Genomic DNA, 20,898 nt, shown 5'->3' with positions numbered 1-20,898 from the left:
TACACCACTGACCCTGTGTGTTTGTCTACATCTCCTTAGGCTTTATTATTGTTAGTACGGCAGGGGTCATTTTATAGCAACTTCCACCAAAAAACCCCTGTCACACTAACAATAAATATCGTGGAGGAGGTGTACCTCTGGTGGGTATTTTCAACAGGGTTTTGATCGTTGAGGAATCTTACCAAGATGTTAAAACTGCAACTTTCCAGGGTACTGGCGTGCAAGTCACCCTATATAACCACTGGAATCTGGATTGATCCAAGCTGCCAACTTGGATCACTTGTAGCGAAAGGAGTCCTTATCAAGGATCTTGAGACCACTGCATGTTTTTTTAACTGAACTGAACTACCAAGCCCTGATTCCAACCTTGATTCCAGCCTTTGTCACACCCAATGTCAACGAACTCCTCTCCAACATTCTGTCACACGGCAACTAACCAATCATCCACGGCCACATCAACATCAGATCACCGTCAGGCCTCCATGAGGGGTAACTGCAGGCTCTAAGCCAATCGTTGGGAAGTAAGGCATAAATACCTGTTCGATATACAACAGTCAAAGAACTGGAGGCCAGTGAGATTATTAGTCTGAATTGAACCATTATTCCAAACCCTGATATTACAGCCCTTGTCACACATTCTTCTTCACGGATTATGGATCCCCTCAGCGTTACTGCCAGTGCTGTAGCCCTTGCGACTGCCGCGTTACAGAGCGCTAAGGCTCTTCACGACCTGGTTGATGGACTTGCGGATGCACCACATTCTGTTTCGCACAGCAAAAGCCTTCTTTCCCAGACCCAAACAACGTTAGGTACTCTAGCGCGAACACTCGAAACGAATTGTGCGCCTGACACAGTCGATTCCGTTCTTAAGGAGATAGAGCTTAACAAGGTGTTGGAGTCGACAAAGTCTATTTGTCAAGGATTCACAGCTGCCATGACAAGAGTTACCAGCCATTCAACGGATTCGCATTTCAGCAAACGCGACAGATTCGTCGTATACTTTCAAGACTCAAAGATAAATAAACTAAACAGAGATTTGGCGGACTGTCAAAGAACCATCACGATGGTTCTATCTTCAATCACGCTGTACAGGTCCCACTCATTTAACCGAGAAACTCCACTAACACAGAATAGGATTGTTTCGAGCCGCACCTCTGGGAATATCGATCAGCTTCGGACTCAATTTGCTACACAGGAGCAGGCTCTAGCCAATCTGAGTGCACAACTCTCGATAAGAGAACCAGAGCCACAAGCAGATGACGACGGCATAGCTGCTGAGGGAGACTCGAGCGCGCGGTTAACGGATAGCCTCAGAGATGTCTGCCAGAAGACTCTGTCGGCAACCCGCGCATGCCGTACCGGGCAGAAGTTTGGTGATATGAAGACAGACGACCATTCGATTGCTATGCAAGGGATAGTCGGCGTGGCACAGCCAGGCGTGGACCAGTCGTTTGGCAGCCTAACGACCACGAAGAGTAGCCGTGCATTTCAAGGACAAATGGATGCAGGCTCTTTTAGCAACCTCTTCAGCAAATGATGTTGGTTTTCATACATAACTGGAAACTGCAGTTAGCCATGGTGTTAAGAAGTTTTCTTCTTACTATCATCTCCTCGCATTTAGCCCCATCTCAATATACATGACTTAATCAATAATACGTCTGCCCATGCCGCCTGTGGCTTATTTGCTCGCTTCACTTTCCAACAACTGGCCCAGGACTTATAGTTTACTGTGCTGTTGGTCGTATCCAAGGCCTGTTGGTGGCTACGTGTAACATCAACCCAGTATCGCTCTCAGAGGTTCTGATCATCGGTTCGTCACACTCCTTGACACTCTCATGTTGCAGCGGATGATGCTTCAAAAGAAGAAGAGAATCCACGAGGGAAATAGCCTTAAGAATCCGGAAGTATAGTTTCATTTGCAATCACCTACAGACTTATTGTGTATCGCCATTAGAAGCTATTTATGGCTTCAATAAAGGCAGCGGTTCCCTATGCCTTGTTGCCCAGGTTAAAACGTAGAAACTGTTTCTAGCTCCAGCAAAGGCAGACCATCGCTGCCTACACAGGCAAAATGAAAAAAGCCGTTTCCGGCTTTAGCAGAAGGCTGAGATTTCATGTCATCATCCTTGTCATGGATAGCACCGGTTGACAGGTCAATGGCAGTGGCATTCAGCTAAGCTACAGTCTACGCTCTATTCCGCCGGGTACGGGCAGGCTCTATTGTCAAGACGTAGCTCACAGAGCTACCAACAGATCTCACGGCAACGAGATGCAGAGTCTTTTTGGTCGCATTTACAGTATATAAACTCACGGATTGATGGAGCAATATAAGTTCTAGTACAAACTTACAAGTACGACTGAGACAAGCCTATTGTTGTGCACCTTTTGGCTGCACCGATCTATCTTTTAGAAGTTACCTTAAACTGTGTCCCTTTCCGAGGTTCTGGATAGGGAATCGTCTCACTAGGCCGTCCTCGGGCCCACTTCGGCTCAGGGCGATGCTCACTACGCTCACTCTTTGCTCAGCTTCTGAGACTAATACGAACTGAGCCAAAAAATGTTGTCGGGTGACTCTACAGGTATGTAGCGGGTAGCGGAACAAAATCCTTCATTGACGATCTTGTTCCTGGAAACCGGACCATTGATGTATGTCCGTCCCTCATTTTCTCGGCATTTTTGGCCACTGCCTAACCTATGGTAATAGCACCTGAACGACGAATTCCGCCATGTCTGCAACAGAATACAAATATGGTCCTTCTTCAAAAGCGTTCCGATGAGCTTTGGCCTTGTTGTGGAAAAGGAATCTGCTGTTCTCGGTTGGTTGCACATCCGACCACTTTCAACCTGATTGTTGTCTAACTCTGACGCTAAAGGGCTTCCTGGAGAGCATGTTCGATACATGGAGGCCGATCACCGCCATCTCTGCAAATTTGACAGCCCCACTAGTCCAAATTACTTGGTCTTATGTAATTCTTTCCTTTCCATCATCAAGCAACTGGAATTAAAGAGTAGGTGGTCACTTTCAGAAATGATGCTGGTTTAGACGTTGACTAAACACGTTTCAACAGCCTTGGACCAACCGACAAATCTGCATCGGTCACAGATGAAGCAGATCTCCTCATTTCTTCGGATCGAGAAACGGCCAGAGTCAATCTTCCTTGCCCTCAACAAGAAGCAGCACCGTGGTTCCTGCCAGTGGTTGACCAGCAACGATGTTTTCCAAGCATGGGTGAATGGGTACACCGATATGGCTGGGTTACCCGGAAGTTCAAGCGGTCATTGCCCCAGAATTCTGTGGCTGTCTGGGCGACCAGGAACGGGCAAATCGATCGCTTCCACTCATGTCGTCAAATATCTGGAGTCGCACAAACTGGACTGCAGCTTCTACTTCTTTCGACACAACGACCGGTCCGGAGCGAATGTGGCATCACTATTGCGATCACTGGCGTTTCAAATGGCCGAGGCTAACTACCAGGCTAGGCAGGCCATCATGAGGATGGTAGAAGACGAAGTTGTGATTGACGAGGATGGCCATTACACGCTGACGAGCAATGTGTTCACCAACGGTATCTAGGGATCGACCTTCAGAGCCCTCAAATTCTGGGTCATCGATGCTGTGGACGAGTGCGCACAAGAATCCCTCTCACTAGTTGTCTCGATGGTCTCCAAACTGGAGAAGACTGTGCCACTGCATATCTTCGTCACCAGACGTCCCGGCGGGGAATTACAAAGGCTGTGTAACCACGAAGGGACTCGATTCTTCGATCTTTCAACGGGCCTGTCCGGCTCCTTGAAGGACATCGAAACATTTATTCATGCCAGATGCCCCCAACTGGAGGACGATCAGACCCGCGAATTATTCGTCTCGGATATCCTGTCAAAGACTAAAGAAGTTTTCCCTGGGCGTCGTTGACGACGGCGCGGCTGGAAAGCTCCTACAGCTTCGAAGACATGAAGGAGGCTCTGAAGGGAATCCCATCCAAGATGAGCGCGCTTTATTCACGCATCACGAACTCCATCGAGGACTCTTCCATTTACAAGCTGGTTAAATGCATATTGGATTGGGTTATTTGCGCGCAACGACCACTGCTTGTTTCGGAGCTCTATGAGGCTATTAAACTCGATATTGGCCGTACAGTCATAGCATCTCCGACCCAGCTCGAGTCTATTACTGGACATCTAATATTTGTGGACAGAGAATCAAGGGTTCAAGCAGCACACGAGACCAGCGCAACCTTCCTTATCCAGAAGCGCGAAGGCCTTTGGATAGACCGACAAGCAGCCCATGAAAGGCTGTCAAAAGATCTGTCTGGCCACTCTCTGCAGCAGCGTCTTCACATCAACCATGAGTCGACAATACACGCCGAAATCGACAGGGAACATCTCGCCCTTTTCAAAGTATGCGACTGCCAGCTTTTCTTTTCATCTTACCCATGGCACTTCATCGGTGCACTCACTCGCACTACTGAACAAGTTTCTTCATTCAACAAATATCTTGGCATGGATCGAACATATCGCTAAGATGGGGGATTTATCGATACTCCAGGAGGCCAATCACCGATTAAAGGGTTGTCTATCACGGCGAAACAATGATATGCGAGATAACAACATGGATTTGAGCAGCCTGGAAGCATGGGTGACAGACATCGATCGGATAATTGCCGCATTTCAATCTTGACTTCTCGACTCGCCTGCGTCGATCTACTTTCTGGTCCCTTACCTTTGCACGCATTCATCGATCATCAACCGGCTGTTTTCAAAATTCAGCACACGGTTCAGGGTAGCAGGACTTGCCGAAAAGAGCTGGGGAGATTGGTTGACATGCTACCTGTTCTCCGGCCACCCTACTGCCGTTGCTTGCAACGATCGCTTACTGGCCATTGCGTTGTCTGACGGGAGCGTATCGATTTATCGAAACACCGAGTTCAGTTCATTCGAGCCTGTGGGAACAGTCTCACATGGAGGAAGGGTACGACAGGTGGCTTTCGATCCCAAAGTATCGATTCTAGCGACGTGCAGCGCTCGAAAGCTTTCTTTTTGGGACGTGCGCACGGTGGATGGGTCATCATTTCCCTGTATCTGGTCGCAGCCTCTAGATTTTCTCGCTTGCGAAGTGGCTTTCACCCCTGACGGAGAGCACATCACACTTGCCAATGCTCGTCTAAAAACACTCGTCCGCTTCAACAGACATGATGGTTCAAGGGCGACACGCTCACTTCGTCATGATCTAGATTTCGACTCCTCGGACGGCGAGGCAGACAGCGCAATAGGTACCGAGCCTACAGCTTGGTTCATGAATCTCGCCCCTGCACAACCAACATATTGCGGTACTGATCTACGGATCATCAAAACTGGAGGTTTGGGACGTGAAAGAAAATAAAACACTGGGCCATTTACAGCGGCGAGGAAAAAGAAACGTCGAAATCGCCATTCGTGGAGTCATACTTAGGCGCGTGAACGGCACGGACCTGCTAGCCGTGTCATACGACGACGGTGATCTGGTCACATATAGCCCCTAGACTCTTGAGCCGATTGAGGGGCGCCATTTCAACACCACGTTTGATAACCTCAACGCCACCTCTGGTGGCCACATCTTGGTCGGCGGGGCGGATGATGGATCGATCCACTTGCTTTTGTTCAAAACCTTGCAACCGATGTACCGGATCCCGCCCTTTGAAGGGGATGCCTTTGAGTTAAGTCACGGCCTCACATTCTCGACAGATAACCTAAAGCTTTTCGATCTTCGGGCCAAATGTTGCAATATTTGGACTACTCCGGTGCACCCCGATAAAGTCTCATATATATAGTGACTGCCAGAGCCGCCACAATTAGCATAGTTAGTTTTCCATAGTAGCTTGCAAACTAGTTCTCTAGTTTCCCTGCCATAAGATTCTGTCGGTAATGTCTAGTATTTTGTTTCAGTCAGGAATATCCGATAGTAACTTCAAGGACCTTGAGCATACACCGGACGATCCAGGTGTGCAGGAGACAAAGACTTATTGTTAAAATGCAGCATTTATGCATGGAATTTTACAGCACCTATTCGTGGAATTCTGCGCCCGCATCGCTCCCAACAGTTCGCCCCCAACGTTCTCAACGGTTCGCCCACAAGCGCTCCCAACGGCTCCCAGGACTCCTGACCGGACCTCCGAACAATGTGATCGTGCCACAAGAAGCCTCATGAGCGATACGAGAATCTTATCGACAATCTGGTCACCTTGTGACATTATCAAACCATGAATTCAAGCCACTGGGGCCACCGAGCGATAGGGAGTGATAAGTATGATAAGGAAGTTCAGGTGCTCATAAAGAGCCCTCTTCCCATTGCAATGGTTTTCCTGCTTGTTTCTCTCTTTAAGAAATGATAAGTCAAGTCAGTCAATAAGATTGGTCATTTACAGTATCCTACGTGCAAGACCACAATATCTCAGTACACTACTCTCTGTCTTTGCAGGTAATTACTTCCTGTTGCACTTTCTTCCTTCGGCAATTACGTCGTCGTACTCATGTCACAGTTAACCCAACGGCAGGTCGCACAGTATGTGGGGCGCAGGACGTTCCCAGCCAATCATTAGGGAAGACAGGAGGCAGCCAATCAGGGCTGGCCAGAAGTGCTATGGCGCCAAGGAGCATGAGCACTCCGCAGGATGCAATGTGCTAGGAGTGATCGGGGCCATAGCAGGCGAGCACCTCAGGGTCCCTAGGTCTATATATACGGAGGAACTGACTGGTGTAGATAGACAGTTCCGCAGTATGCAATAGTTACAAGTCACAATCGTTGGTATCTTAGCTATTGTGATTGAGACAAGCCATTTGTTGTACACTGTTTAGCTGTACCGAACCATGATTGTTCAGAAGGGCCTTCAACCAGTATCCCTTTCAGAGGTTCTGGATGGGGGTTCGTCATAACTCAGCAGCACAGTCCGAGACTCGCCAGTCCTTGGGTAACTGCTTCCCCCTTCTGAGACCCCTGTATCCACAGTGCTCTCAGCGACCTCATTTTAAAACTTATCAATACGCAAGGCAACCCGGAGAGCGTCAACATCGGTGCCTCTGTCCAGAAAAAGTGGGCAATATCTCGGTGGCCTCCACTTGAAGCAGCCTGGAGAGCATTGCCGTAATGACCGCCCTGTGCGTTGATATCGGCGCCCCTACCTAGAAAAGGCTGTATAATATCTCGGTGGATCGTACGGCACAACATCAGCCTCTTCTCACTTATAGAAGCAAAGAAATTACATCACCTCCTCAGACTAGTCAATTGAATGGTGGAGCAGCGCTACCAGTAAAATAAGCGACGGCTCATACTGAACTAGCGTTATCCTATTCCTCGAGTGCAATATTGCGGCCCTAGTCAAAAAGTTATTCATTTAGTTCGGGATATCAACTTCTAGCAAAGGCTAGTCCAAGTTGTATGCGATATCGTTAACAAGAGGTATTTCCTGATTTCTTAAGTTTCCGCTTGTGTGACGCATTTCGACATTTAACCCCAAACTCGAAACACTCGAGGCATATATATAAAGTCGCCACTGCGACAGATGTTACACTGATAGTAATCGCTGCCGTCTGCGAAACACAATATACAAATGTCACACCAAGCCAACGACTGACTGAACGGGACTGATCTGCTTTCCATACATGCATCTGCCGAGTCAACTTGCAAGTCAACAACCCCGTCGGCATAGCGGGAAAAGAGCTGGATAAGTTGATAACTACCACTCTTCCCTGCCCATTGCATTGGTGTCCGACGAATAACATCCCTAAAGTCAATGCCAGTAACATCCCTAGTAAGTAAGAATTCTATAGCTTTGTTATGCCCATTTCTTAAAGCTCTGAACAGCGGCGTTGCATCGTAGTGGTCTTTAGTGTGTAGCGCCGATGGAAACTTAGTGAGATAGAATTGCACTAACTCACAATGACCGTGCCGTGCAGCGTAAAACAATGCCGTCCGGCCATCGTTGTCCTTTCTTATAGCATCAGCTTCACGGTGATGCGGAAGAAGCTTAACTACGTCGGTATATCCTCTACCAGAGCTAAATAAGTGAGTGGTGCCATACATTTTCATCGAGAGCTGTGGTATCGGCACCCCTGTCCAGCAAAAGGTGAACAATATCTCGGTGGCCTCCCTCTGAAGCAGCATGAAGAGCGTTGCTGTACCGGCCGCCCTGTGCGTTGATATCGGCACCCCTGTCCAGCAGAAGTTGAACAATATCTCGGTAGCCTCTATATGCAGCAGCCTGAAGAGCGTTACCGTAGTCGCCGCCCTGTGCGTTGATATCGGCACCCCTGTCCAGCAAAGATTGAACAATATCTCGGTGGCCTCCACATGCAGCAGCTTGAAGAGCGTTGCCGTAGCAGCCGCCCTGTGCGTTGACATCGGCACCCCTGTCCAGAAAAAGTTGAACAATATCTCGGTGGCCTCTATATGCAGCAGCTTGAAGAGCGTTGCCGTAGCAGCCGCTCTGTGCGTTGACATCGGCACCCCTGTCCAGCAAAAGGTGAACAATATCTCGGTGGCCTCCCTCTGAAGCAGCAGCTTGAAGAGCGTTGCCGTACCGGCCGCCCTGTATGTTGAAATCGGTACCCCTGTCCAGCAGAAGTTGAACCATATCTTGGTAGCCTCCCTCTGAAGCAGCCTGAAGAGCGTTACCGTAATGGCCGCCCTGTGCGTTGATATCAGCACCCCTGTCCAGCAGAAGTTGAACGATATCTCGGTAGCCTCTATATGCAGCAGCGTGAAGAGCGTTGCCATACCAGCCGCCCTGTGCGTTGATATCGGCACCCCTGTCCAGCAGAAGTTGAACAATATCTCGGTAGCCTCTATATGCAGCAGCCTGAAGAGCGTTACCGTAGTCGCCGCCCTGTGCGTTGATATCGGCACCCCTGTCCAGCAGAAGTTGAACAATATCTCGGTAGCCTCTATATGCAGCAGCTAGAAGAGCGTTGCCGTAGCAGCCGCCCTGTGCGTTGACATCGGCACCCCTGTCCAGCAGAAGTTGAACAATATCTCGGTAGCCTCTATATGCAGCAGCCTGAAGAGCGTTACCGTAGTCGCCGCCCTGTGCGTTGATATCGGCACCCCTGTCCAGCAGAAGTTGAACAATATCTCGGTAGCCTCTATATGCAGCAGCCTGAAGAGCGTTGCCGTAGCAGCCGCCCTGTGCGTTGATATCGGCACCCCTGTCCAGCAGAAGTTGAACAATATCTCGGTAGCCTCTATATGCAGCAGCCTGAAGAGCGTTACCGTAGTCGCCGCCCTGTGCGTTGACATCGGCACCCCTGTCCAGAAAAAGTTGAACAATATCTCGGTGGCCTCTATATGCAGCAGCCTGAAGAGCGTTGCCGTAGCAGCCGCCCTGTGCGTTGACATCGGCACCCCTGTCCAGCAAAAGGTGAACAATATCTCGGTGGCCTCTATATGCAGCAGCTTGAAGAGCGTTGCCGTAGCAGCCGCCCTGTGCGTTGACATCGGCACCCCTGTCCAGCAAAAGGTGAACAATATCTCGGTGGCCTCCCTCTGAAGCAGCAGCTTGAAGAGCGTTGCCGTACCAGCCGCCCTGTATGTTGAAATCGGTACCCCTGTCCAGCAGAAGTTGAACCATATCTTGGTAGCCTCCCTCTGAAGCAGCCTGAAGAGCGTTACCGTAATGGCCGCCCTGTGCGTTGACATCGGCACCCCTGTCCAGCAAAAGTTGAACAATATCTCGGTGGCCTCGATATGCAGCAGCCTGAAGAGCGTTGCCGTAATGGCCGCCCTGTGCGTTGACATCGGCGTCTCCGTCTATCAAGGCTCTTGAGACTGCTACAAGTCCACCCAGGCAAGCATAATAGAGTCTCAATTCTTGTCGAGGATCCGGTGCTATGGTCAGCATTTTGGCCGCCTGGTACAGCTGAACCCACCGCTGAAAAGTCGACTCGTCCTGTAAAAACTTGATACTTAGTTGAACAACGTCTTCTGATCTTTCCGCCAAAACGGCATAGTCCATCCAATACTTCGCCGCATATTGCGCCATTGCAAATCTCTTCTCAACTTCCCGCCATCCACCCTCAATATCCGTAAGGTATGTCAAACAAGTCCTCGTAATGACAATGCTAGCAAGAGGTAGACCAAACTGCCCTTCCTTCAGAAGATACTCTTTAACTGAGAAATGGGCAAGGTGGAGCTCTTTTCTAGCCCCGTCATAATCTTCGACATCAATAACTGACACTAGACTGGGGCAGTACTGTAGAATATCGTCATCGCGAAAAAGCCTGCGCTTTAGGTCGAAGCCTCGTGGCTCCTCATCCGTCTGTGTGGCTATTACCTCTACGGCCTCATGTAGCGTTAACGGCCGCTTGCTGTGGACAAGGAATTGTAGGAGACGTATGGCATCCTTCTTAAGGTTTGCTGGTATGTTTTGAAGCATGCGCTGATATGTCTCATTGAGATCCCGGGGCAAAGTCTGAAGAGCTGTTTCGATATCCCTGGGACTCATACATTTTGCAAGGCTGGCCAATTGACATGCTGCCCATCTGAACCTATGCTAAATGTTAATTATTCCTTTAGCGATATGGACAGCCGGGGAGGAAACCCACATCCCGTCAGCCCTATCTCCGACTTCATTCCGAATCCGTTCGCGAAGATCCTGAGACAGTTCCTTTTCCAAGAAATCGGGACTCTGCTCAAGCTTTACCGTGACATAGGAGCGTATGTCGGCGTTGACAGCCTCTTTGTCGAGTTGCAAACAGTTGTTTTTGCCTATCCAACCGGGAATGCGTCTCAGAAACTCTTCATCTGGCCGGCCAGTGGCGATCATACGAACATGGCCTAGGTCGGGCGCTTTGAAGAATTCCATCATCCACTGGAGCAGTTCCCCTCTCTCTATGCACTCGTCTAGTGCATCCATGACTAGATAAGTATTTTTCGAGTCCTTCAACATTGCGTGGAGTGTTTTTGTTAAACTTGGATTGTCTGGCTGTCTCTGGCAGTCGAAGTGGGATTGGTATAGGCTGTCAAGCTCCTTAGAACTAGATCCTAATTTGTAGAGCTGAAAGACAAGAGAGCGCAACACGCCGTCCACCTTCTGTTTCGAAGTGTCGTTGAAATCGAAGTAGAATTGCAGGACTATGCAATCGTTCCTCTTCTGGAGATGATCCACTATCGTCGCAGTAAGGACAGTTTTGCCACATCCTGCTAAGCCGTGAAGCCACAGATGATGCGATCCACACTTCCACTTATTGAAGGCAGGGCTATCGAGGAACCATAGCCCAGACCCTTCGTGCCATTTTCTTCTCGCTTCATTGAAGTTAGTCGATGTGTCGGGCGGGCGGAGCCATCTCTCAACTTCAGCGAGGTGATGATTGCGTCTTATAGTTTCGACCTCAGCTTTGGTCTCATTCGCCGTCTGGTGTAGGTATCCCAGGCTCTCTTGAACTGCTCATAGTTAGATGACATTCTGTAATTGGAGCTGCACTACTAACGTAAATCAACCACTTCGCCAATCCTCCTCTCTTCCTCGACCTTATGAGATGGGATCTGACGCAGAAGATCCTTCGCATACGCCGCTGCCATCATTGCCGCATATCCTTGCCAATCCTTGTTCTTGTGCGAGTCGGAATAGTCGCATATCCCGCGGATCACTAGGCACGGGAAATGGTTCATCAAACCGGCCGCCTCCATCTCGAAGCAAAGAACCCCCTTTTCATCCGCTAACTTGTCCCGGATACGCGCATCCTTCATCAGTTGGTTTCCACTGGCAATTAAACCGTAGTGAATTGCAGGATCGTCGTCCTCTTCATCTCGTTTATCTCGGACCACCAAGTTGGCCTCGTCATTACCGCATGTGATCTCGCAGCTTTCAGACGAGTGCGAAGGATGTACAACGTCGGATCTGTATAGTCTATCGCTTGCTGGAGGAGGTTTTCTGTATTTTTTCCGCTTCTTAATCTTCTTCAATGCCATTTCCACATCGTCCACAAGCTGGTGGCCCTTCATATCGTATGTGCCTTTGAGCGTGCTTACAGCCGCCCGCAGCACCGTGGGTGGTTGGTCCAAGAATGCAGTCTCTTGGAACGTCTGATCCTGAATGGTCTTGCCAAAGTCGTACTGGAATACGCCGCCTTTCCCGCCACCGGGACTGCTGACTACTACATCCCCGAGTCGGATATCACGCTTCAGACTAGGCGCACCACCTCCAATGCCGACCATCAATCCAATGCGTACGTTCGGAAAGCTGTGAAGCATGTCTCGAGCTACTGCCGCCGCGGACGTTGTGCCATATTCTGCATCAGGCAGAACGGCAATTACGACATTGTGACTGCCGATCTTGCCCAAGATATAGCTATTGTTGTCGTGCTGGGCGACTGCTTCAAGGCCGCCGTATTCTTCATCGAGGAAGGCTCGGGCTGCTACAGATTCCGTAGCTAGAGCGCAAATCCAGCCGACTGTATATTCCGAATTCGCTCCTTGTTGAGAGAGATTGGCTCCCGAGGTCTCCAAACCATCCGAAGCTATTCTCCCCCTCTTTCTACTTTCGGCCGTAGTATTGTCAATGTTTTCCGTACTTAATGGTCGCTTCGACATCATGTAAGGTAGCTCTGAAATGGCAGTTCCGATATAGAGTTGAGTATGGCGCTCTGAGGTAGAGTTTAGCTCGTCGTCAGAAATACCAGGAGCGGGGATGATGGAAGATAAAATGATGAGAGCACGCAGCAACTCAGCTTCCGAGCTTGACTGAGCGGGGTTGGCACGTTTCTACAGCGAAGCCACCTTTGGTGATTGGTCGCGGTGTCGGGTGGTGGCCCAACCGTTGTTGCCTAACCGCTCAGGTTTTGATATAGCTCACGTCGAAACTAGAAGCTCGAGCCGAAAGTTTCTCTGACCTTCTCATAATTACAGGGGAAGTTCCTTCCGATCCGCCTTGCTTAGCGCAGGTGAGAAAGGGGTTATTGGCGCTCCTGGCCTGTCCGCTATCTAATGCGGTTATGAATAAAAGTAAAACCCACTGTTATGTATCGTTGCGCAAGCCCACTTCACGCAACTTGCGCAAAAAAAAACCCATGTGGACCCTGCAACTAATCTTGTCGTAAGGGCTTTGTTTTCGGCTGTAGCTGTCTATATCTTACTGCTCTTGTTAAAAAATTGTTTCACCGGCTGGAGAAAGGCAGACCCTAACCCTCTACTTGCGAACCTGCCTTGGTTGACGAGACAACTGCCCGAGTGAGCACAGACCAACCAACCAATGCCGCGAAATGTTTCATTGGTGCTAAGTTGGTCAGGGAGACTCACTGTTAAGGAATTAATATCTTGGCAGTGGGACTCGGCCAGCCACCTGCACCTTTCGGCCCAAGACAACCAACCAATTGACTAAGTTTGAACCCCATACCGTTGTTTAACACCTATCACAAGCAATTATCGAGGCGATTAGCGCGAGTCCCTGTGGGCTTGATGTGATGCTGACCCTTGAAGGCGGTTTCGCTGCCCAGATCATTAACCCCGCACGTTGGGTATTTGATGGGGTTGGCGCCTTAACGGCTGGCGCCAGTTGCGCGTGTTCGAAATATTTGTTATTAGCGGTGATACAAACGTGCACGGACATCCAAGCGTCATCCAGTCGTTCAGCTGAATCCCCAGCAAAACGCATTCCTTCCGATAGTACATATAATCATGATTTCGGCTTTGAAGACCGGAGTGGTAAATATGCTCCGCCAAGTACCAAAGTACCTATATTTTTACCGCCCGTTTTATGTTCGATTTCTATTTCTGTCTGCGCTTGAATGCTTAATGTTCATTGGGAGACTGAGGGTAGTGAATGTAGAAGATAGGGAAAGAAATATTGCTCAGTTTTTGGCAGTATATCTTCCAAAACCAGAACCCAATTTCCCTGGAAATGACAGTCTGGATGTTCAGCAGGAGGTAACGGCGCTCCAACATCGGGCATTTGAGAATGTCGAGGTACTGAGGTTTGTCAGGATCCTTCGGTCGACTTTGTTTTTTCTTGACACGAAGCAGTGGGTGTGTTCGATGAGTGTGAAGAATCTGGGGGAAACGACACATTATTCGAGGCACTTTTTTTATTTCGCCGACGTGGCACACGGGGGATAATATACCTGTGATTGGGATTGTGTCGAAGGGTTTGATGACTATTGCGGTGGGGTCACAGTTGGTGTGGGTGAATGGGTTTATGGAGTTTGATGAGAAGGTGCTGCTGGTTGCTGTGTGAGGCGAGGCCTGGGTGATGATAGCAAAGAGGCCTTGAAAGATGCTTGAGAAACCTTTCAGACATCATCCTCTATTCACTGCAGTTTCTCTGTTTCCCCGGCTTTGCAGGCTCCTATTATGCCTCCCTGAACGATTGAAGCAAGATTGGTCAAGTCGTAGGATAAGCTGTTCCAAGCCTGGGTTAGGGTTACCACCTCAATCACCCCCCTTGGCACCACTTGGACCCATCTCACTATCTTGGCCCCAAGGTCCCCAATGATACGCTGTTGATGACCCCTGCAAACGGGAGCCGAACCCCCTGTCTAGTTCCACCCATCGTCATCCCCCAATCCCCATTCCAACTTTCTCGCGTTTTGAACCTTTTGAACTCTACAACATCCCTCTCCCAAGATGACCCCGCGACAGCACCACCACAACCGTCGCCTCCGCCCAAAACGATGAAATTTCTTCTCCATCCTTCCCTCCAAGCTATATCGCGCCGCCTGCCCCGCTCCCGTCGCGTGAACCTCGTGTTCAGACTCTCGGCGCTGATACTCCTGCTCTCCGTCCTCGAGGCCTTCTACCACAGCCAGGTGTCGCTGTCGATCCCCCGACCGGCCGAACATCATAATCTTGACGAGCCGTTCTCGATTGGATGTCAGGATGTTTCCAAGCTGGTGACGCGGCCGCGGGAGAGCGCGGTGCTGGTTATGCTGGCGAGGAACAGCGAGCTCAAGGAGGCGAGGAAGACGGTGGAGAATGTGGAGGAGAGGTTTAACAAGTGGTTCAACTACCCGGTGCTGTTTCTGAACAATGAGCCCTGGAGCGAGGAGTTTGTCAGGGGGATGAAGGAGGTTGTGAGTGGGGAGGTGAGGTTTGAGGTCATACCCGAGGGGGTATGGGGACCGACTGCGGGGTTGACGGAGGAGGTGGTAGGGGAGTATTTGAGGAAGCAGAAGGAAGAGGGGGTGTATAAGGGGGAGATTGAGGGGTATCATCACATGTGTCGGTTTTATTCTGGGTGTGTTTTCACCCTCTCTTCTCACGAGATGGCTCGAAACTAACGTCATGTGTCAACAGTGAATTCTACAACCTCGACGCCCTGAAAGAATACAAATACTACTGGCGCCTCGAGCCAGGCGTCAGCTACGGCTGCTCCCTCACCTACGACCCCTTCGTCATGATGGCCGACCGCGGCAAAAAATACGGCTACACTGTCGCCCTCTGGGAGGAACCCAACACGTGCCCCTCGTTATTCCGAACCGTCGACGAGTTCCGAACGCAAAACAACATCCCCATGCACCCCAACTGGAAAGCCATGATTGACGAGGAGACGAACTGGCTGCTGAAACCGGCGCCCATCCGCTGGCTGCTTGGGAAGGTCCTCCGGCGAGAACACTACGACATCAAGGGCGAGAAGTGGAATTTGTGTCACTATTGGTCCAACTTTGAAATTGCAGACTTGGATTTCTTCAGAGGGGAACAATACCAGAAACTGTTTAGACATTTGGATAAAACGGGGGGGTTTTACCGGGAGAGGTGGGGAGACGCACCGATTCACTCGCTGGCGGTGCACTTGCTGCTTGAGGCGAAGGAGATGCATCATTTTAGTGATGTTGGGTATTATCATGAGCCTTTTTGGCAGTGTCCTCAGAATGCCAAGGGGAAGCAGCTTTTGGATAATGAGATGATTGGCAAGGCACCGAAGGGGATGGGTGAGGAGCAGGAAGGGGGCCATGGGTGTAGGTGTGAGTGCGGATTGGGGAAGAAGGGAGACTGGAGGAGGAGGAATAATAGGGGGATTTGTCTGGAGAAGTTGCAGAGGCCGGCGGCGTATGTGAGGCCTAGTTGGTGGGATTTGAGGAGGAGGAGGTGGCCGTATTCGGTTGGGTTTGATGAGGAGGGGAGATATGTGATGTAGGGCTGATCTGGTGCCGTTTCTTCAGCTCTTGGACAGATGTTGTATAAAAGGAAAAGGCCGGATCAAGGGCGTTCTTTGATATCTAGAATGATACCCCCTGAAGTTCACTCCTTGTCATCATCTTCAGGGCTCCCCATAAAGAACATCATACTCCAGCATCAAAATCCCCGTCTCTTTCCTCTCACATCCTCTCAACTCCAACCTCCACCCATCCTCTCTTCCCTTTCCCTCAAACATCTTCACCCCCTCCCCCAGCAACACCGGCATAACAGCCACCTCCACCGTGTCAACCAGTCCCAACCTCAGCATCTCCCCCGCCAACTTGCCCCCACCCATAAGCCAGATATCACCATCCTTTTCCCCCTCCCTCCCCTTGAGCGCCCTGACAAAAGACTCCACCTCCCCTAGCTTCACAACCTCAACTTGTGTCTCCAGATCTCGATCCAGGGTGTCGCTAACAACAACCACGCTCCCTGTTTTGTAGTAAGCCCGCAAAGGGTTCTCTGCGGGGTCCATGGCAAGATATGTCTCGTGTGTTGTTCGACCCATGACAAAGCAGCCGAACTGGGCGTACAGGCTATCAAAATCAATCGTCTTGTCGTCGACGATCCAGCTGTAGGAGCCGGTGGGGGTGGCTATGAAGCCGTCGAGCGAGGCGGCGAGGTTGTACCGGACTTTGCGGGGCATGGTAGGTAGGTGGAGGGATGTTGTTTGGTTCAACGTGTGAGGGGTGATGATGTGAAGAAATTGAAGATGGGGGAGGGGGGGGGATGGAAGAGATGTCGATTAAAGGTTGATGGAACTTGACATACTTTGGTATCAACATAAGAGCCGGCTCTGAATGGTGGCCTGCTACTCACTACTTAGGCAGACGCTGCACGATGTATGGTTGGATGCAGGGTAGGTAATATCGGAGGAGCATTACCCCGGCTGCCAAGCCATAAAGGGCTTTGAAGACATGCACTATGAACCCATGTGTAATGAAATAGAGTTTACTTTTTGAAATAAGGCTTCAATTGTACTGTACACACCATGCACAGGCCACCGTGACTTGCTCTCTCGTACACAAAAAACAGCATTTGTATAAATCAAATCTTTACACAGAACGCCAACACAAAACCGGGTATATCCATCACTGTCGTGTACAAGCTAAAACATCTAATCATACCACCGCATACTTCGAGTACAGCTCCTTCAGGTCGTTAAAGTTTGTAACGAACCGCTGCCGAGCTAAATCATGTCAGATACTTCAAGCTGCAAGTTGTAATAGAGACAGAAGCACACATACCTTGGACATTGCCAAACTCAATAGTCACAAGCTTCAATTTCTTGACCTTCTTCATACCACCGTTGCTCAAATCATTGTACTGTTGAAACCTGCCAGCACTGGCCAGATTCCACGTTGAGACCCCTTCTGCCCCGCCCCCGTTGTTCTTCTTCTTATTGTTGACACTTTTCGTGTCTTCGGGAGCGGCTGTCTCCTTGGCATAGATTTTGTCTCGTCCTCCCGCAGGCTGAAGCACGACTTGGCAGCACTGTGATGGAGCTACTTGTTGGCGTGCTTGAGGATGTTCAGACCGTCCCTGGCGGCATTTGCAGAGGTCCGGGTTGATTCGAATATTTGAATTGACTGCTCATATCAGCTAAAGCTAGAAAGTAAAACCGGAAGGAAACATACTGTCAATGGCCAACAGACTACTTGGCTCTGCTGATGTTCTTCCTCTGATGAAGAGCACCAAGCGAGGTGGCTCAGGAGCCTGAATGATGCATCCCATGGTTCCTCGAGGTCCCACTTGAATCATAGCAGCAGACTGGGTGGTGCTTGCGACGGAGACCGCTGAAGATTGAGATGTTACGGAAAATGCGACTGATGGGCGCCGCGGAAGCGGGCGGTTGGTGTTTGCATTGGACCTCTGGACTGGCGAAACGGGGGAGGTTAACGTGGTTTGAAAATCGTCACTTTGAGTTGAATAGCGTTGAGGAATGGGCGATGACCGAGTTGCCCCACCGACTTGAGCCAGAAGCATGGGATGTTGCCAGGAGGAGTTGGAATTGCAGCTGTTTCCTGAGAATCTGTTGTTGCTGTTAGGGAAAGGCGTTTGCCGGAATGAAGACATGATTGGGGGAGGTGTCTCAACACTCTGGCTGGAACTGGTTGGACTAGTTGCGGGGGTTAGGGCAGGCTCTTGTGACAGGGTCAGCCTCGAGAAAGAATCCAATGGAGGCAAAACTGGTGGCGGCGTGCTCGGGTTGAAACCCATGCCAGGTAGATTTCTCAAGGTGCTCGTGGAGGAGGTCAGAATTTCTTTTGGCAAGGCTCGGCCAGTTGGTTTAACAGTCGAAGACCATAGCTGCACCCGTCCTGTGCTTCGCCGTTGTGTTCCTCGCAAGACCCCTTCTGCTTGCTGCAGAATTATCTTGGCTCCAAAAAGATCATCAACCACTCTGTAACCGGTAAAGAATTGCTGCAAGTCAAAGAGGGCGCCCTTGGTGTGAAACGCCAACCTAAAGCCAGCTTGTCCACCCAGGTGGCTGGGATTTACGATTATTGAATAAAAGTCGTTGCCTTGAACGAGCGAATCATCCGATGGTATCACCATGAGACTTGTGCGGTCGACTTGGTAGACTGTGTCTCTGTTGGCTACACGTGTGATCATTGTCAGTTGCTGGTTATTCTTTGCGTCGTGTTGCCATATCTCCAGATATTGCTCGGCAGTATTGTGATCTTGCAAACGACTGGTGCAAGTTAGTAACACGCAGTACAGGTTCTTAGGTCTCAACATACCAGGTGAAGATCTTCTCGCCCCTCCTGGGATCGTTCACGTCATGCTGTGGTGGCCTCCAACCACAATGCTCATCCCAGCTATGCTGTTCCCTGTGTAAAGCATCTTGCACCTGGGCCCAGGTCGGGACCTGACTTCCATTCTGAGCCAGTGCATCATGAGCATCGATTATCCTCTAATATATGGTTAGACTGGGGAGTGTTCAAGATCATGAATGACAGGCGCCTACCTCTCCTAGTTTGTGCAGATATCTCTGCACCGTCATGCCAAGACGCGGAAAGTGTGCCTCCAAGTCATCAATAGTCGCCCTGGAGGAGACTTCCATACATTCATTGCCCGACCTAGTGGCCTGAAGTGTCCAGTAAGCTCGGATCATGTTGGCAATCTGCGATGCCAGGATCTGCTCGGTGGGTTGCTCGACTCTTCTCCTGGCGTGCCAGCATGTGGCCCTATCGAGATAGAAGATGGTCTCATCTATGCCTTGTGCGAGGGGCATGCTGCTTAGACTTCCGTGTTTCGAGACGGCAATGGCCACCAACAAATCCTCCAAGGGCTGTGGAATTTCAAGGACCCGCTCCGGCTCGGCTGGCCGGGGCTGGCCGAGCATTACCGATAGTCTCGCCTCAAGTAAGTCAAAACGTTGTAGGAGTAGTTCGCCGACCCCTACAATCAGCCTCCGAGTGCCATCACTGGTCTCACTGGGGTTCAGTCAGCACCGCTCAAAGTAGCAACATAAAAACAAGGAGGCATACATTTCTAGAGCCTTGAAGGCTACCGAAAGTTTTATGTTCAAGAAAGCAATACGCTCCCTCAGCATCATGACCTCGTCCTTGACGAGGAGAAACCATCGCCAGTTGTAGATCGGGCCTCGGTTGCGGCCATATGTAGAATGACGTTCGAAGAGTCGTAAGCACTCCTCAAGGACGCCGGTGAAATTGCCGAGCACATGGTGGAAGTTGTTGGCAGCAGCGGTAGTCGGCCTATTGTTGAGGAGTGAACCACGATCGGCTTGGTCAATGGCGCCAGCGAGATTGAGAAGACTGATTCTCAAGTCCTTGATGTCCTGTCCGAACTCGAGGTATTGTTCGTGAGCGTCATGGATGTCACTCCATCCAATCTCAATAACCCTGTAGGCGAGAGCAAGAGCACCGTGAATCTGCGATATCTCAAAGGGCAGCGACATCGCTCCGCATGGGTCGAAGCACGGAATGCAGACAGATCAAAGACAGGTCCATAGGTGTGGGTAGCATAGACAAGATGGGCAGGTGGGAGGGGCTCAGTTAAACGGCCCTAGCCCTTCAGTGGAGCGGGAAAGCACAGAGGAAAGGACGAGGAGACGAAAGAGGGAAGAGAAGCACCCCGCATTCTTTCCTTCCCGGCATTGCTCACCTGGAGCCTTGTTAACGTAAACATGGCATTTTCCGTCGTCCGCCCTGGAAATCCAAAGAATCCGCTTAACATCAATCGAATATCGCAGGAGGCGCACGCATCGGCCCAGGCACAGACAGCAACTTGCAGCGTCGCAAGGCAGATTCCCTTGGAGGCTTTCAAAACTAATTCGGTCACCGGGTTCCAGATGCGCCTACCGATGCGGGTGGCTGAAAGCACTGGACGGCGCAGGCTCTGGCTGGCTTCAGCTGAAGGTCTAGAACCAGGAAATCCCGCTTCACTTCTCATCATGGCATCGCTCGTCTGCACCGAGTCCAATCGACTCCCGGTGTTAGTCAATAATTCTAAAACACAGTGGCTCATTTGCTAACATGTCATGCAGGAGGCAGCCCATGCCTGTGCTCTCTCGGTGTCTATGGCGGGCATGGCGAGTTTTGCTCCGGTGACCAGACAAGGCTCTGAGCGACCACTTGAAGTGAACAAGACTGAGCTCCCCCGCATCCAAGAAGAAGAGCTGAGACGATGTCCTGTCTCCCATAAGCTCTGGGTACCCCAGATGCCCAAGATCCGTTCACCCTGATTCTGGACAACATATCACGACTCAAGGCTACCATGGTGGTGGCTTTACC

General features: G+C 50.4%; 7 protein-coding genes across 7 annotated transcripts; 4 read left to right on the top strand and 3 right to left on the bottom strand.

Moving 5' to 3' along the window:
• Window positions 1-538: 538 nt before the first annotated feature.
• On the top strand, window positions 539-1,638 carry HELLF (Prion amyloid fibrils-forming protein). The gene is made up of 2 exons (XM_062878137.1): window positions 539-1,086; window positions 1,135-1,638. The coding sequence occupies exons 1-2, from the start codon at window positions 653-655 to the stop codon at window positions 1,535-1,537; spliced, it is 837 nt and encodes a 278-aa protein (XP_062733978.1). The 5' UTR covers window positions 539-652; the 3' UTR covers window positions 1,538-1,638.
• A 1,465-nt stretch (window positions 1,639-3,103) lies between these two features.
• Window positions 3,104-3,913, top strand: QC761_309890 (uncharacterized protein; the record flags this gene model as incomplete). The annotated part of the gene is made up of 2 exons (XM_062878136.1): window positions 3,104-3,553; window positions 3,575-3,913. The coding sequence occupies 2 exons, from the start codon at window positions 3,104-3,106 to the stop codon at window positions 3,911-3,913; spliced, it is 789 nt and encodes a 262-aa protein (XP_062733977.1).
• A 4,117-nt stretch (window positions 3,914-8,030) lies between these two features.
• QC761_0058510 (uncharacterized protein) lies at window positions 8,031-12,559 on the bottom strand (the record flags this gene model as incomplete). Its single annotated transcript, XM_062872544.1, has 3 exons — window positions 8,031-10,520; window positions 10,569-11,414; window positions 11,471-12,559. 3 exons carry the CDS (start codon window positions 12,557-12,559, stop codon window positions 8,031-8,033), a joined length of 4,425 nt encoding a protein of 1,474 aa, XP_062733976.1.
• Window positions 12,560-14,482: 1,923 nt separating this feature from the next.
• QC761_309880 (uncharacterized protein) lies at window positions 14,483-16,214 on the top strand. Its single transcript, XM_062878135.1, has 2 exons — window positions 14,483-15,197; window positions 15,257-16,214. Exons 1-2 carry the CDS (start codon window positions 14,635-14,637, stop codon window positions 16,095-16,097), a joined length of 1,404 nt encoding a protein of 467 aa, XP_062733975.1. The 5' UTR covers window positions 14,483-14,634; the 3' UTR covers window positions 16,098-16,214.
• A 6-nt stretch (window positions 16,215-16,220) lies between these two features.
• Window positions 16,221-16,784, bottom strand: QC761_309870 (uncharacterized protein; the record flags this gene model as incomplete). The annotated part of the gene is made up of 1 exon (XM_062878134.1): window positions 16,221-16,784. The coding sequence occupies one exon, from the start codon at window positions 16,782-16,784 to the stop codon at window positions 16,221-16,223; it is 564 nt and encodes a 187-aa protein (XP_062733974.1).
• Window positions 16,785-17,073: 289 nt separating this feature from the next.
• On the bottom strand, window positions 17,074-20,597 carry QC761_309860 (uncharacterized protein). The gene is made up of 6 exons (XM_062878133.1): window positions 19,633-20,597; window positions 19,110-19,578; window positions 18,883-19,055; window positions 17,776-18,833; window positions 17,386-17,727; window positions 17,074-17,327 (listed from the first exon to the last, which is right to left on the bottom strand). Exons 1-6 carry the CDS (start codon window positions 20,061-20,063, stop codon window positions 17,260-17,262), a joined length of 2,541 nt encoding a protein of 846 aa, XP_062733973.1. The 5' UTR covers window positions 20,064-20,597; the 3' UTR covers window positions 17,074-17,259.
• Window positions 20,276-20,849, top strand: QC761_0058470 (uncharacterized protein; the record flags this gene model as incomplete). Its single annotated transcript, XM_062872543.1, has 2 exons — window positions 20,276-20,597; window positions 20,652-20,849. Exons 1-2 carry the CDS (start codon window positions 20,292-20,294, stop codon window positions 20,847-20,849), a joined length of 504 nt encoding a protein of 167 aa, XP_062733972.1. The 5' UTR covers window positions 20,276-20,291.
• Window positions 20,850-20,898: the final 49 nt, after the last annotated feature.

Source organism: Podospora bellae-mahoneyi, chromosome 3 (assembly GCF_035222275.1).
Source record: "Podospora bellae-mahoneyi strain CBS 112042 chromosome 3, whole genome shotgun sequence".
NCBI lineage: Eukaryota > Fungi > Ascomycota > Sordariomycetes > Sordariales > Podosporaceae > Podospora > Podospora bellae-mahoneyi.
The sequence above is the reverse complement of the archived record's forward strand: the minus strand, read 5'-3'. Positions and strand labels throughout refer to the sequence as shown.

Coding starts and splice junctions, on each gene's coding strand:
- HELLF (XM_062878137.1), top strand. CDS start 653: ATGGATCCCCTCAGCGTTACTGCCAGTGCTGTAGCCCTTGCGACTGCC. Junction 1,087..1,134: donor GTTCTATCTTCAATCACGCT/GTACAGGTCCCA, acceptor AACACAGAATAG/GATTGTTTCGAGCCGCACCT.
- QC761_309880 (XM_062878135.1), top strand. CDS start 14,635: ATGAAATTTCTTCTCCATCCTTCCCTCCAAGCTATATCGCGCCGCCTG. Junction 15,198..15,256: donor ATGTGTCGGTTTTATTCTGG/GTGTGTTTTCAC, acceptor ATGTGTCAACAG/TGAATTCTACAACCTCGACG.
- QC761_309860 (XM_062878133.1), bottom strand. CDS start 20,063: ATGTCGCTGCCCTTTGAGATATCGCAGATTCACGGTGCTCTTGCTCTC. Junction 19,056..19,109: donor ATCTGCACAAACTAGGAGAG/GTAGGCGCCTGT, acceptor ACCATATATTAG/AGGATAATCGATGCTCATGA. Junction 17,728..17,775: donor TAGTCTGTTGGCCATTGACA/GTATGTTTCCTT, acceptor TGATATGAGCAG/TCAATTCAAATATTCGAATC.